At 33.9% G+C, this 14,443-nt stretch overlaps 2 protein-coding genes and 1 pseudogene across 2 annotated transcripts; 2 read left to right on the forward strand and 1 right to left on the reverse strand.

Moving 5' to 3' along the window:
- Positions 1–1,743: 1,743 nt before the first annotated feature.
- LOC104763786 (tRNA (guanine(26)-N(2))-dimethyltransferase 2) lies at positions 1,744–5,606 on the forward strand. The gene is made up of 12 exons (XM_010487165.3): positions 1,744–2,229; positions 2,623–2,907; positions 3,004–3,091; positions 3,183–3,304; positions 3,384–3,523; positions 3,615–3,687; positions 3,818–3,906; positions 4,035–4,140; positions 4,382–4,594; positions 4,679–4,873; positions 4,961–5,038; positions 5,131–5,606. The coding sequence occupies exons 1-12, from the start codon at positions 2,134–2,136 to the stop codon at positions 5,428–5,430; spliced, it is 1,785 nt and encodes a 594-aa protein (XP_010485467.1). The 5' UTR covers positions 1,744–2,133; the 3' UTR covers positions 5,431–5,606.
- Positions 5,582–8,474, reverse strand: LOC104763785 (pentatricopeptide repeat-containing protein At3g02330, mitochondrial pseudogene; annotated as a pseudogene).
- Positions 8,475–9,861: 1,387 nt separating this feature from the next.
- On the forward strand, positions 9,862–11,681 carry LOC104763791 (nucleolin 2). The gene is given in 8 exon segments (XM_087501678.1): positions 9,862–10,090; positions 10,262–10,311; positions 10,417–10,563; positions 10,655–10,715; positions 10,717–10,829; positions 10,919–11,029; positions 11,121–11,260; positions 11,372–11,681. Coding segments are annotated over 8 exon segments (717 nt in total). The 5' UTR covers positions 9,862–10,069; the 3' UTR covers positions 11,446–11,681.
- The last annotated feature ends 2,762 nt before the right edge of the window (positions 11,682–14,443 follow it).

The following is a 14,443-nucleotide window of genomic DNA, read 5'->3' on the forward strand; positions in this document are numbered from 1 at the left end:
GTTATTTATCAGGTCTACAATATATTATGTATGTGTGAGATTACGTTTGTAAACATATTTTTAACAAATATTATTAACCAAAAACCACATGAGCAATATCTTCATTCGTCCTGCGAAATTTACAAAAGCCATGGATAAAGGCGTTTAAAAAAAAATTAATCTATAAAATATATCTTTTTTCTCAACCAAACATTTATTAAAATAGAACTCTAATTTAGTCGCCCAAACTGGATTGAAGTTGTTTACAAACGTAATTTCTGACACTAATGATCCTAAATTTGGATAAATTTAAAAGCATCCAAATTTTTTGAAATAATTATCCTAAAATATATATATAGATGTTGTTTTCCTCTATATATAAAATTTCAACACAATCAATTAGTGAAATTGATTAGAATCTCTAACTTCTTCATGTTTTCTCTTTAACACCATATGTAGTAACAACATTTGTTATTTTTACCGCCTGCAAACATATATATATATATATATATATATAAATCTTACTAAAACATGTTTGTTTTTGTTTTTTTTTGGCAAACTAAAACATGTTTGGCTAAAAACTATTAAATTCCTTTATATATTAATACCGCCATGAATGTATATTGGTACCTTCATGTATCTATAATCTATAAAGTAAAAGTACACTATTATAGTTAATTATATATGTACTAACATAAAAAAACCGTAATTAATCAAAAAGAATTGTAAGATTAAATCGATTATAACAACTTATTGTTTTACATCATCCGTATTTTAAAAGTTTTACACTCTTGACTTTTATGTTTCACATGTTCTTGAAGAGTTTCAAATTTGAAAAACTAAAAGATATTGAAAAATAAAAGTTAGAAAACTCAAAACTCAAAATATTGATACTCAGAGAAGTTTTTGCGAGTGAATGAAACAAAATACTCCGACGCGTCTTATATAGAGATTAGGTTAACTAAATACAATCTATTCTAAACTGTTCGATTTGTATATTAGGTAACATCAAAATCAATAATTAATATTTCCGAAAATATCTCAAAATTATATAACCAAATTAAATATATATGTTTACTTATATATAATTTTGATTTTTTTTGTGCAAATATATAATTTTGAATTTATACCCGTTTTGCAAGTAGCTAAGGTAACTACATATTTTGGTAAGTACCTAGATCTCGTATATGTGATAATTTAAAATCTTTTAAACTAAATAAAAAAAATATATGAAACGTGTAGAGTTTGTATCACATTAATTTACTTATTAAAAACGATTATGATAAATCACTGAAATTGTGGTCAAATTTAGAATGCTAATTAACAACCAATTGAGATTAATAAGATATTTGATTTGATATCATTAGATAAGGTAATTTCGAGATTTCAACTTAATGTTCATTTTAAATTTGAATTTAAATATGGATAGTTTTCTATATTGAATTATATGTTATTTAGGATTTGTGATTAATGTTCCACAGTAATAACTATGGAAGTTACTAATCACGGATACTGATTTGTTTTTACTTCCATAAAATATTTATATTATATATATTTTTGTTTGACTTTTATTATACATAATCGTGGTCTGATCGATTCTGTTTAGATCCGAGATTTTTTTTTCCTGATCCAATTTGTAAAACACGATCCGAATATAGAAAACCCGGGTCACATATAGATCCGCCTGTTTTGTTGTATAAAATTACGTGACTGTCCCTATCCTATTGTATGCTTTATAATTGATTCAATGACAATATTTATCCTAATTGTATGTTTCATTTTTTGCTTTGAAAAAGTGTTTCCCTTTTAATATAGTATAGATACCCGCTATCTTCTAATTTGATCAATTATGTCCAAATTCAATCAGATAGATAAGTAATTAGAAATCAGATTGAAGGAAAAAAAAAAAAAGAAAAAAAGGCAAATACAGTTTATGATGTGTCCGGTCCGTAGTAGGGTTTTATAAGTTTCAACTTTGAAGTTTAAGCTGCTCCTTGTTTGTATTTTGGCTCCTCGAACTCCAATCAAAATCTCATCTTTGTCTCTGAAAAGGAAGCGCATAAGATTTTTTTTAATTTATTTCAATACGTATTTGAGATTTGTCGTTGAGTTTACATAATCCGATATTGTGAATAGAGAGACTAAGATTAAGCAATGGAAACGGATCTGAATGATTATACTGTTATCAAGGAAGGAGAAGCTGAGATTCTTATGCACAAGAAGAATCAAGTCTTCTTCAATAAAGCTCAGGTTTTTTTTTTTTAATCTCTCTTCCTTTATGAATTTTTGTTGTTTCTTAAGTTAAGCTGAGATATATTATCTGAATTGGTGCTTCTGTTCCATTGTATTGGCTGCTTTGATCTGTTTTTAAATGTTTTTGCTTTGGTTAGACACACTGAACACTGATTCAAATTCAATTAGCTGAAGCCTTGCTCTGGAACTAGAGAATTAGTTTACCTTTTTTTAAAAAAATCTAGGAATCTCCCAGAACTGTCAGTGATTGTTCCAAAGTTTGGATTTTTATGTTCGTGAGAGGAACCAAAAGTATCACAAATTTTGATTGTTAGTCAGTTTTATAGTGAGTAGTTAATTTATTGTTTAGTCAATAATGTATGCCTGTTTATGTCTATAATGAATGATTAGGTGAACAATAGAGATATGTCTATTGCTGTCCTAAGGGAATTTATATCGAAACGCAAACAAGAATATGAAGGTAAGCCATCTAAAAGAACTAGACCAGCTTCCAAAGTGAACGGCAAGGATTCTTCTGATGCTTCCAAGGAAGAAACTCCTAGTGAGAACGGTATGAGTAATGGTGAACACAAAGTAGCATCTGAGGATGGCCCACCAAGCTCTGCATCAAAAGATCTTGCCAAGACAACAGAAGGATTTGCACCTAGAGAGCCTAAGCCACCAAAAGTGCTTGAGGTCCTCCTATATTCTTGTACTCACTGTCTTGTTTCATAGCTTGGTGCCTTATTGTGATCTTTGCACTTAAATAACATTGCATACTTCAATCTTCAGGCTTTGTCAGCTTCTGGGTTACGGGCTCTAAGATATGCACGCGAAATAGAAGGAATTGGTCAGGTTGTGGCGTTAGACAATGACCTAGGTAAGTTTTTCCTTCATTCCTTTATAGATATATTTTTACTCATATCTCTCCTGTATCAATACCTAATGTTGTTCCTTTTTCCTTTTAATAGCATCAGTCGAAGCTTGCCAGAGAAACATAAAGTTCAATGGCACGGTGGCTATTTCAAAGGTGGAGTCACATCATACAGATGCTCGTGTCCATATGATTACCCACCCTAAAGAATTTGATGTGGTAAGCATTATTACTGTGTTCATTTGCATATTGCTAGAGTTGCTTCTGTTAAAGTAATTTTGGTTAATAATGTTGTCAGGTTGATCTTGATCCATATGGATCACCTTCTATTTTCCTTGACTCTGCTATACAATCGGTCACGGATGGTGGATTGCTAATGTGTACAGCAACTGACATGGCAGTGTTATGTGGTGGTAACGGTGAAGTTTGCTATTCCAAGTGAGTATTTTTTTAGTTCACACCTTTCTTTTAAACAAGTAACGATGATGCCTTTTTCGCTGAACTGATCCTTAAATCCTTAATATATCAGATATGGTTCTTACCCATTGAGAGGAAAGTATTGTCATGAGATGGCTTTGCGGATCCTTCTTGCCAGCATCGAGGTCTGTTTATCTTAGCCAAATCCAGTTTTTACTAAATAATCATGTTTCTGTCATTTACTACCAATTCTCTCAGGTTTTAGATTGTTTTCTTATGTTTTCTTTTTTACCTTTTGGTTATGATTGAATGTAGAGCCATGCAAACCGCTACAAGCGGTATATTGTTCCGGTGCTATCTGTGCAAATGGATTTCTATGTTCGTGTCTTTGTCCGCGTTTACTCGTGAGTTTTTCCTTGTCTAATCAAAACACGTTACATCTCAGTTATACAGATTTTACAAAACACTTTTGTTTTGGTTTTTGATTCACTGAAACCTCAAAGCTTAATGAATTCTTAATGAAAATCATCAGCTCGGCGAGTGCAATGAAGAACACTCCATTGAAGCTTTCTTACGTCTATCAATGCATTGGCTGTGATTCATATCATCTTCAACCTGTCGGAAGATCTCTCCCTAAGGTATACATATGCTAGAAAATTTCACACATTCTCTATTCTATGCAATGCATCTCCCAAAGATGATAGAAACTTGGAATATAGCCAATGATTCTTGTTATGGTTTTACGTGTGTCAATAGTGTATGTCATAGTTCCACTTCTTTTGTGATACTCTTAAACTATCTGAGGTCACTAGTTCCAAAGTAGTTTAATTTCTATCCTGAGACCGTATTTTATTGAATCATATTTTTTTGCTTTGGTAGAACAACAGTGTGAGGTATCTACCAGCAATTGGTCCAGTTGTGCAGCAGGACTGCAGCCACTGTGGGAAAAAATATAACATGGGTGGACCAATATGGTCCGCTCCAATGCATGATCCAGAATGGGTGACTTCAATTTTAAGCAGTGTGAATTCCATGAAAGACAGATATCCTGCTTATGACAAGATCTCTGCTGTACTTACTACAGTCTCCGAGGTAAGTTGCTAAGATGTTCAGTTTTGTGTGTTCAGTTTTCTGAAGAACCGGTTAAAAATTTGATTTTTTTTTGTTATGTTTCAGGAATTGCTAGATGTTCCTCTGTTTTTGAGTCTGCATAATCTTTGTGCGACTTTAAAATGCATTTCACCATCAGCTGCTATGTTTCGATCAGCGGTTATTAATGCTAATTACCGGATCTCGGGGACTCATGTGAATCCGCTCGGCATGAAAACTGATGCTCCTATGGAGATTATCTGGGACATTATGCGCTGCTGGGTAAGCTAAGTTGATGATTTTCATAATGTGACCTTGTTTCATTTTACCTAATAATGTTTTTTGATGGTTGGTGCTGTTTTGGTGTAGGTAAAGAATCATCCTATAAAGGCACAATCCCCTGAACACCCCGGAAGTATAATTTTGTCCAAAGAACCATCACATCAGGTATTTTGCTCAGCTTTGTCTGTATTGTTTGAAACTAAAATACTGTTCTAAACTTGATCTGTTTTTTTGAAACCATCTTGTGTTTTGGACAGGTTGATTTTTCGCGTCACATTGGTTCGTTGAGCAAGGCGCAGGCGAAGAAAATAGCTCGTTTTCTTCCGAATCCTGAGAAGCATTGGGGTCCAAAGCTTAGGGCTGGTCGCCAAATCACGAGCAAACATGTTTCCCTGATTGGTCATGAAGCCGTTAATGGTCATCTTAATCAACACCATGAAGAACTTAAAGAAGAAGAAGAAGATGAAGATGAAGCAGAGCAAGAAGATAATCTCAAAGACAAGGTTGATCTGAAACGCCAGAAGACAACAACAGAGGATATTTCTTCAACATCATAAGACAAGTCAGAGATCACATTTCTGTTTAACCATTTTTGATAGTACTGAGCGTTGTGACCCATTTGTTGTGATTCTTTCTGTTGTGATCTTATTAGTTTTCTCATTTAAAAATTTACCCTTGTAGTGATTTTAAGTTATTTTGGATTAAAAATAAAAATTAAAGTATTTTATTGAAACCTCTTATAAATGTCACTATCATACTGTAGTTATTTGGAACAAAATTTCACAACTTTACATTGAACACATGTTACACATCAATGGTAGAGAAAAATTACTCAAGTAAATACACCCACATCATTTACCTGAGTAAACACATTTACTAGTAGCACCATTGGTTCTGTTCTTCTCTTTCAACCTCAGGTTCCAAAGAAGAATCACCAAACGGTTTCATTTCGCTATAAACCAAACCAAGCTCGTCATAGATCTCTTCCCATCTAGGATGAGCCTTATCTCCAACGAGAAACACATGAAGCTCATCTTTGATCTCAACCCAACTGCAACCAGGCTCCTTCTTAAGCTTAAAGCCTCTCATACTTCTTCTCAAATCTGAAACCTTTTCCCACATTCCTGCATCTGCGTATACATTTGATAAAGAGTATAAGCTGAAGAGTCTTGTGGATCCAATCTCAACAGAGCAGCAGTTGCTTCTTCTGCAATCTCTACATTGTTTCTATGTATCGTGCAGACTCCTAACAAGGTTCTCCATATAACATCGTCTGCTTCGAATGGCATCTCTCGAATAAGCTCTAATGCTCTCCTGACTTTTCCGGATTTTCCTAAGATATCTACCATGTTCGAGTAATGAGGTAGCTGAGGATCCAAACCATAATCTCTCTTCATCATGTAGAAGTACTCTAGTCCTTTGTCAATTAGACCCATATGAGCACAAGCTCGGAGTATCGATATGAAAGTTACATGATTCGGTTTTATGTTTTCTACTATCATTCTCTCAAACAGTTGTATGGCTTCCTCTCCTTTCCCATGATGTGCATACCCGCAAATCATGGCGTTCCAGGTCACGAAATCTCTTCTCCGTGACTTCTCAAACATCAATCTTGAATCATGAAGATCTCCACATTTCGAGTACATGTCAACGAGGGTGCTGCAGATATACACATCAGATTGCAATTCTTTCTTGATGACCTGAGCATGAATCTGTTTACCTAATCCAGTGGAAGCTAGATTCGCACAGGTATCAAGAACCGTTGCATAAGTAAATTTGTCGGGAGGTATACCCATCTCCATCATCCGGGTAAAAAGCATCTGAGCATCCTCACTTTGTTCCTTCAATACATATCCGGAAATGATTGAATTCCATGAAACACACATTTCCTGCAGTCTCTTATTGTGTATATTTTCAAGCTCTTCCGAGACATCGCCTCCTAAAAACAATCGACTATGTATCTTCTCCGCTTCTTCTATCATTCCACACTTTGAATACATATCGATCAGAGAGCATCCAACAGAGGAATTCGAAGTCATTCCTGATTTGACAATGCTGGAATGAATCTCCATACCGTAACCCAAAGAACCACCAGGACAAGCTTTCAATACGCTTCCATAGGTAAACTCATCAGGTTCAATCCTAGAACGGAGCATCGAGACAAAAAGAGAAAGTGTTTCACATCCTTTTCCGTTCTGTTCATGTGCTGCTATAATCGCATTCCAAGACACAGCATCTCTTCTTCTCATCTCATCAAATACACGAAAGGCTTCAGACAGAGCTTGACATTTCCCATACATGTCAATAGCAGCATTTGCAACGCAAACATCTACCGATAAGTTGCTTTTTATCGCCAAACCGTAATGCTGAAGCCCCTCTGAAAGACCTTTCACCAAGGCACAAGCCCTGAACACTCCTGATAAACTTATTTCGTCGAAACCAAGACCCGACGACATGAGACGGTGAAACAACCAGAGAGCTTTAAAACCATGTTCTTCCTGCGAATAACCAGTAATCACTGCGTTATAAGATTGTCTATTAAGATTTTCTGACTTGTCAAGCAAAATTTGAGCATCTTGCATATTATCACACTTTGCGTACATATCCAATGTTGCCGTCCTCACTATACCATCTGCTGCAAAATCTGACTTTAAGGCATGAGCATGTAACTGACCGCCTAATCTCAATTCGGATAACGCAGCACATGACCTCAAGACGCTAGCATAAATTGACTGGCTCACTCCAGCATTTACCTTTTGCATCTCCTTAAAAAACTTCAAAGCAAGGGACAACAAGTTATTCTGAACACAGCCAGCGATTATAGCACTCCATGAGACAGAGTTCTTATCCGGAATACCTTGAAACACTCTTAGAGAGTCGTCAAATCTCTTACCTTTTGCATACATATCCAACAATGCACTTGCAGCAACCACATCAGTATCACAACCCACTTGAACAATAACCCCATGAATCTGCATTCCTAAACTGGTTTCTTCTAAAAAGGAACACACTTTAAAGATGATTGCAAAAGTTCTAGCATCAAACTCAATGCCTGCTCTCCCCATGTCAATAAAAATCTCAATAGATTTCAAACTCTCACCGTTCTGTAGATACCCAGAAAGCATTGAGTTCCACGACACAACATCTCTCACAGGCATCATATCGAAGAAAGAATTCGCTTTAGCCATGTCATTACTCTTGGCGTAACCATTGATCATTTTGTTCCAAGAAACAACATCTCTCAGCGGCATTTTGTCGAACACCATAGAAGCAGACACGAAATCTCGAGAATTTGTGTAAACTTGAAGCAAACAATTCAGCACGAACGTAGTCGGACGAAACCCAGATAAGATCATATGAGCATGAGCTTGCTTCCCCAGCTCTAACGCTCCTTGCTTGGCACATTCTTTGAAAACAAACGAAAAGTTGGTCGTGCTAGCTGAGTTCACTTGAGTCACAAAATCCGTGAAATAAGAAAACATTGGAACTCTTCGGTATGAAAATTTCTCTGGAAGACATCGATTGAATGAAACCACTGCTCTGGTCATATGCAAGAATCTGAGATACTCAGCCATGAGTCATAAACCTCAGCCGTCGTATCTATGGCGGGATTGAAACGATTACAACTGATTCGGTTCGGTTTACTCGGTCTAAAAATAATGTAAACCGACTGAAACCGAATATCAATTAGCCTGCAACTCAACCGGATTAATATAATTAGATTATTATTAAGCCTAATCTCATCATATGTGTTAAATACCAAATTACTAATTCACAATTTTTTTTTGTTTTTTTTCTCGGTTATTAAATAACTAACTAAATATTTATAAATAAATAATAATAAAAAATCGACTCGTGTGATATATATTTTTCGGCATTCTTCTTCATTCCATAACAATTAAAACAATGTCAGTTCACGATCATGGATACAACTTGGTCTGCACTTTGAGAATTTGTACTCCATGTTAGATTATATCTCGTCTCTGGAATCAAATGTGGTTTTGTGTTTTTTTGTTATAAGGACTTCAAATTTAATGTGTTTTTTTTTGGATTTTTTTGTATGAATGTGGTTGGTTTGCCTTCCGTTTTTGCTTGACCTAACTAATATTGTTCAGTTTAAAAAAGAATAAAAATAATGAGTAAATGCTATTAATGTATAAAAAAATAAATACATGTATATATTGTGCAAGTAATTAATTTTGAGATATGTTTTGTAAAATGATCAATATAAAATACATAAATATATATGTTTTTGGTTAATATAAGTACGTATATACGTAATGGACTAAATATATTAAATTTAAGTAAACTATGTGGGCTTTGTATTACCAAAATTCATCTAAAGGAAGTGTAGACATAGTACACATATATAGCTAGTTACAAATTATTCTTTTGTTAAATTTAATTAATTTTGAGATATGTTTTTTTTAAAATGATCAATATAAAATACATTAATATATATTTTTTTGGTTAATATAAGTACGTATATATGTAATGGACTAAATATATTAAATTTAAGTAAACTATGTGGGCTTTGTAGTTTGTATTACCAAAATTCATCTAAACAAAGTGTACACATATATAGCTAGTTACTAATTACTTAAAACTTTTTATTTTGTAAATTAGATGATTAATCTTTTTGTAAAATATAATATACATAAGATTTAAAGTTATACATTTATTTTGTTAAACATTATATATTCCCTTTATTTTTAGTGCACCAAAATCCAAAATGTTAATTTAAATATTATCATGAATTTAGGGGCCAGTCTTGAATTACTTCTAACGTGAACATTATGAGTAAAGTATTCTATTTTGATTTTCTTGCAATCATTGAATCTTTGCCACAAGTAATAAAGGAGTTTATAATTTTATTATTATTTGTTACACAAAAGGTCTCTAGATTTCGAATTTCCTTATCCAGTCAAATATGATCGCGTCTCCACCTTACCCTTCTTATTAGGACTAGGAATTTTATGTGCTTAGTCCAGGCCTGATCTAAATTCAACGCCCAATCGTGTCCTTTCTTTTGTATAGTGTCCGAAGCCAAAATGAATAATAAACGAAAAATATAAATACCTTGTTTTTTTTTTTTTTTTGACAACAAATACCTTGTTCATAACCTAAATCCCTAGATCTGGAAAATATCTTTCGAGGGTCGGAAACCGTAGCCAGCTGCTCTTCTAAAACGTAACCATGGAAGGATCCACCGTGAAAGTAATCTTCTTAATTCTCTTTATGGATTTCTTCTTACGCACTCTTCTTTAATTAAACCTTTGTTGTTTGTCTATGAATTGTTTCATCACAAGAAGGGAAGAAAAATATTTGGAGTAGTATTATAATTTCTGATTACATCTTTTTTCTTTGTATGTACCTGAATCTGATTAGGGGTTTGAATTTATCGATAGTAGTGATGCATCAGACATTCCAAGACACCGGTAATTATTGATTCTCTATTTTTTTTTTTTTTTTTTTTTTTACGTTTTTTTTTGGGTGCGGAGATGTACAAAGTATATATTTTGTTTGTCGAATTGTTATTTCAGTGGGATTAGCAGGATTTGCGTCGAGGGATTTGACACTTCGCTTTATGCGTATGAGGTCGAGCTCGCGTTGACAAAACACTTCTCTTCATGCGGAAAGGTCACATATGTTAATGTCCGCAGAAACTATGAAAAGGGTACCCTCCACAGGTTTGTTTGTTTCTGTTCTGGCTAATTAATAAATTCTTGCTTCGATAATTCCACCGAACTAATTGTTTTCCATCGGTGTGTTTCGTAACAGACATACCTACATCAATATTTACGGAGAAGGTGCCCTAGAGAAGGCGTTGCAACTTAGTGGAAAAAAAAGTGGTGGGAGCTGGATGGCGTGTATTCGCTAAGGAGGCACTGATGACGGTGTGTGGGGGAGATCCTCATACTGCTGAGTCAATCAAACACGCGCGTTCAGAACGCACGTAATACCATTTTCCTTTGTGGTGTTGTTATCGTTGTTTGTCATGTTGATTACATATTATCACTAACTCGATCGTCGTCTGTCTGTTAGTGTGGTAGTCGAGGGATATGACACTTCACTCCCTGAGATTGATCTCCAGATCGGGCTGACTAAATACTTCTCTTCATGTGGAGAGGTCAACCGTGTTACGATTCCGGCCTGGTTTGTGGTTTCTTATATAATTTTCTGTCAAAGAGTTATCATTATTTTTACAAACTAATGGAAAAGACTTGCCCTCTTTTCTTTTTTACAGGAAAGCTTTCGTTTCTATTCGGGGAGAAGGCGCAGTAGAAAAGGCCCTGGAACTAAGTGGACGTGACGTGGGAGGATGGAATATTACAGTTGTTCGTGTCTTGCCGCCATTGTTAGCCAAAAAAAACTTCCCAACATCCAGTACGTACTAACATATATGACTTTGTTATTTTGTTTAATCTAATTCTTGGTAACAAAGTAAAAACCTCTCATTACGTAATTCATTTATTTCGTCGTTTATTTTATTTTCAGGTCGTTCTCATCCCAAAGTCAACATCCGCCGCCCCGCCCCAATTGCAAAGCGGATGCAGAAGACTAAGGAGTAGAATTCTCTTTCTTGGGATTAGGAGGAGACTCTGTTTGGTGTTTTAAACTCGTGATACACATAAAACTTATCAGCCTCCTTTCTTTCTCCATAATTATCACTTTCGGTTTTCTTTTGTTTTTGTGTGGATGTTAACAGCAATAATCATGGTACCAGCCTTCGTTATTTACCTCAATTAGTATTGTATTGTATGATGATCTCTATAAATAATCATATTATCTGCCTTATTTCTTCTAAGCAGTATACGGTTCCATCGATTAGGTACGTAGCATTTTCGTTAAGATCATATCTTCTTCGTCAGTTGTGTTTTTTGTTTATAAGCTCTTAAACTAATTAATTTTTCGTCTCTTCCCATCTGCGCCAAAAAGAGACAAAAGAAGATAGTAGATCAAATATTTATAGCAGGAATTTCATCATTTCACCAATCTTATTCTCTTTGGCACAGCCACAACTTCTGAGATCCATGGTGACTCCGACTCGGCCATACCAACACAGAGGGCAAAGAAAGTTTCTTTTGATCTCGAATCTGGAATAACCATATCTGACTAATTTATCTCCCTCCCACTGATTAGCCTGGTTCCATCTTTTGTACATCATCATCTGGACATAATCTAGAGCTTGAAGAAAAAGTCCTCGGCAGCAGATTTACCGTTTGCTTCTTGATCACACTCTCAGTATCATCTTCATCTTTCTCATTGGTGTGCATTGGCTCATATCCACATCATCGATGGCAATTCCTTCTTTATCCTTTCTCTTTTATTTTTCGTTCCAAACCATTATATATGCACTTGTTACTCATCTCATATCCATTGGCTCCTCCTCGCATGTGCACTGATCTATCATCTCTAAAGATAGGATCATATTTGCTTCCATGGAATGAAAATGAGCTGCAGTTGTCTGATCCTCCATCAAACCCAATTCCCAACAAACAATAATAATTTCCATCGTTTCAATCATTTTATTGGGGATCCTTGAATAGTTGAATTAGAAGAAAAGCATGAAACAAAGGAAAGAAAAGTATTAGGACGGACTCATTTGTCTTCTCAAGTGCACATTGTGGCAAACACATAATTTGATATTAGAAAGTAAAACTATAATTTGAGAACAAAAATATTACAATCAGAAGAAACCCATACATCCTAATTCTACTACTGCTTGTCAAAATGCAGGTTCAGTGATAAACCAAACACAACCGCTAGCTTCATTCTTGCTTGGATCAAGCATGCATGAACTCCAAGACTCTAAGAGACAGGACTTACATTAACCCTCCTCGCATAGTCGTTTGAGTATTGATAACCCATGTTCAGGAGAGAGATTTCCTGTTATCACCTGCTATAAAGATATACACACAAAACCGTAAGAAACTCACAATTTTCCGCCATCACTTTGAAAACACAACTACTCATTAGTTATATCTTCCGTGATTTGCTTACCTATATACAATTCCACATTTACATTGACAATGAGAAAGGATCTCGAGATTCGTAGATGATAGCTTTAAATGTTTATATATATGCTCACAATGAAAGTAACATAATTAAACTAGCCAACAAAAAGTCGAATTGAACTGTCACATGACCTAATCGCAGCTAAGAACCTAATTAATTACCTAAGCCAGTGAAACTAGTTGTGAGAAGTTCAAATTCTTAACTTAATCATTGGCACTCTTCGGTATGAAAATTTCTCTGTTAGACATCGATTGAATGAAACCACTGCTCTGGTCATATGCAAGAATCTGAGATACTTTGCCATGAGTCATAAACCTCAGCCGAGGTATCTACGGCGGGATTGAAACGATTACAACTGATTCGGTTCGGTTTACTCGGTTTCATAATAATGTAAACCAACTGAAACCGAATATCAATTACCCTGTAACCCAACCGGTTTAATATAATTAGACTACTACTCGGTTTATTTTTCGGTTATTAAATAACTAACTACATAGTTATAAATAAAGAATAATAAAAAATCGAGTCAGGTGTGATATATATTCTTCTACATTCCATAACAATTTCTTTTACGTTAAAGGCAAAAAAATCAAGAAAATAAAGGCAAAAAAATTAAAAAAAAGAAAGCAATGTCAGTTCACGGATACAATTTGGTATGCACTTTCTGGTACATTAAATATTGTGCAAGTAATTAATTTTGAGATATGTTTTTTAAAAATGATCAATATAAAATACATTAATATATATTTTTTTGGTTAATATAAGTACGTATATACGTAATGGACTAAATATATTAAATTTAAGTAAACTTTGTGGACTTTGTATTACCAAAATTCATGTAAACAAAGTGTACACATAGTAGCTAGTTACAAATTATTCTTTGTTAAATTTAATTAATTTTGAGACGTTTTTAAAAATGATCAATGTAAAATACATGAATATATATATTTTTGGTTAATATAAGTTTGTATATATGTAATGGACTAAATATATTAAATTTAAGTAAACTATGTGGACTTTATATTACCAAAATTCATCTAAACAAAGTGTACACATAGTACACATATATAGCTAGTAACAAATTACTTAAAACTTTTTTATTTTGTAAATTAGATGATTAATCCTTTTGTAAAATATAATATATATATATATATAAGATTTAAAGTTATACATTTTTTTTGTTAAACATTATATATTCCCTTTATTTTTACTGCAACAATATCCAAAATATTATCATGAATTTAGGGGGAAGTCATAAATTACTTCTAACTATTTATTTTGAAAACAAAAAAGTTATTAAATATATTACAACTTTTGTTTTTATATCACAAAATTCTGATACGAAACAAACATCAAGCTCATCCTACTAATATTAGGAGATTGAAGAAAAAGAAGATTTTTTTGCCTTAATTTTCTGGACAATCTCAGTGGTTATCATATTATAAACTTTATTAGTTCTTTTTTGTAAGTTAGGCCAAAAATACATTGTCAATAAGGTCTTTGTAGTATAGTGGTAAGTATTCCCACCTCTCACATGACCTAATCGCAGCT

Source organism: Camelina sativa, chromosome 19 (genome assembly GCF_030686135.1).
Source record: "Camelina sativa cultivar CO46 ecotype springtype chromosome 19, ASM3068613v1".
Classification (NCBI taxonomy): domain Eukaryota; kingdom Viridiplantae; phylum Streptophyta; class Magnoliopsida; order Brassicales; family Brassicaceae; genus Camelina; species Camelina sativa.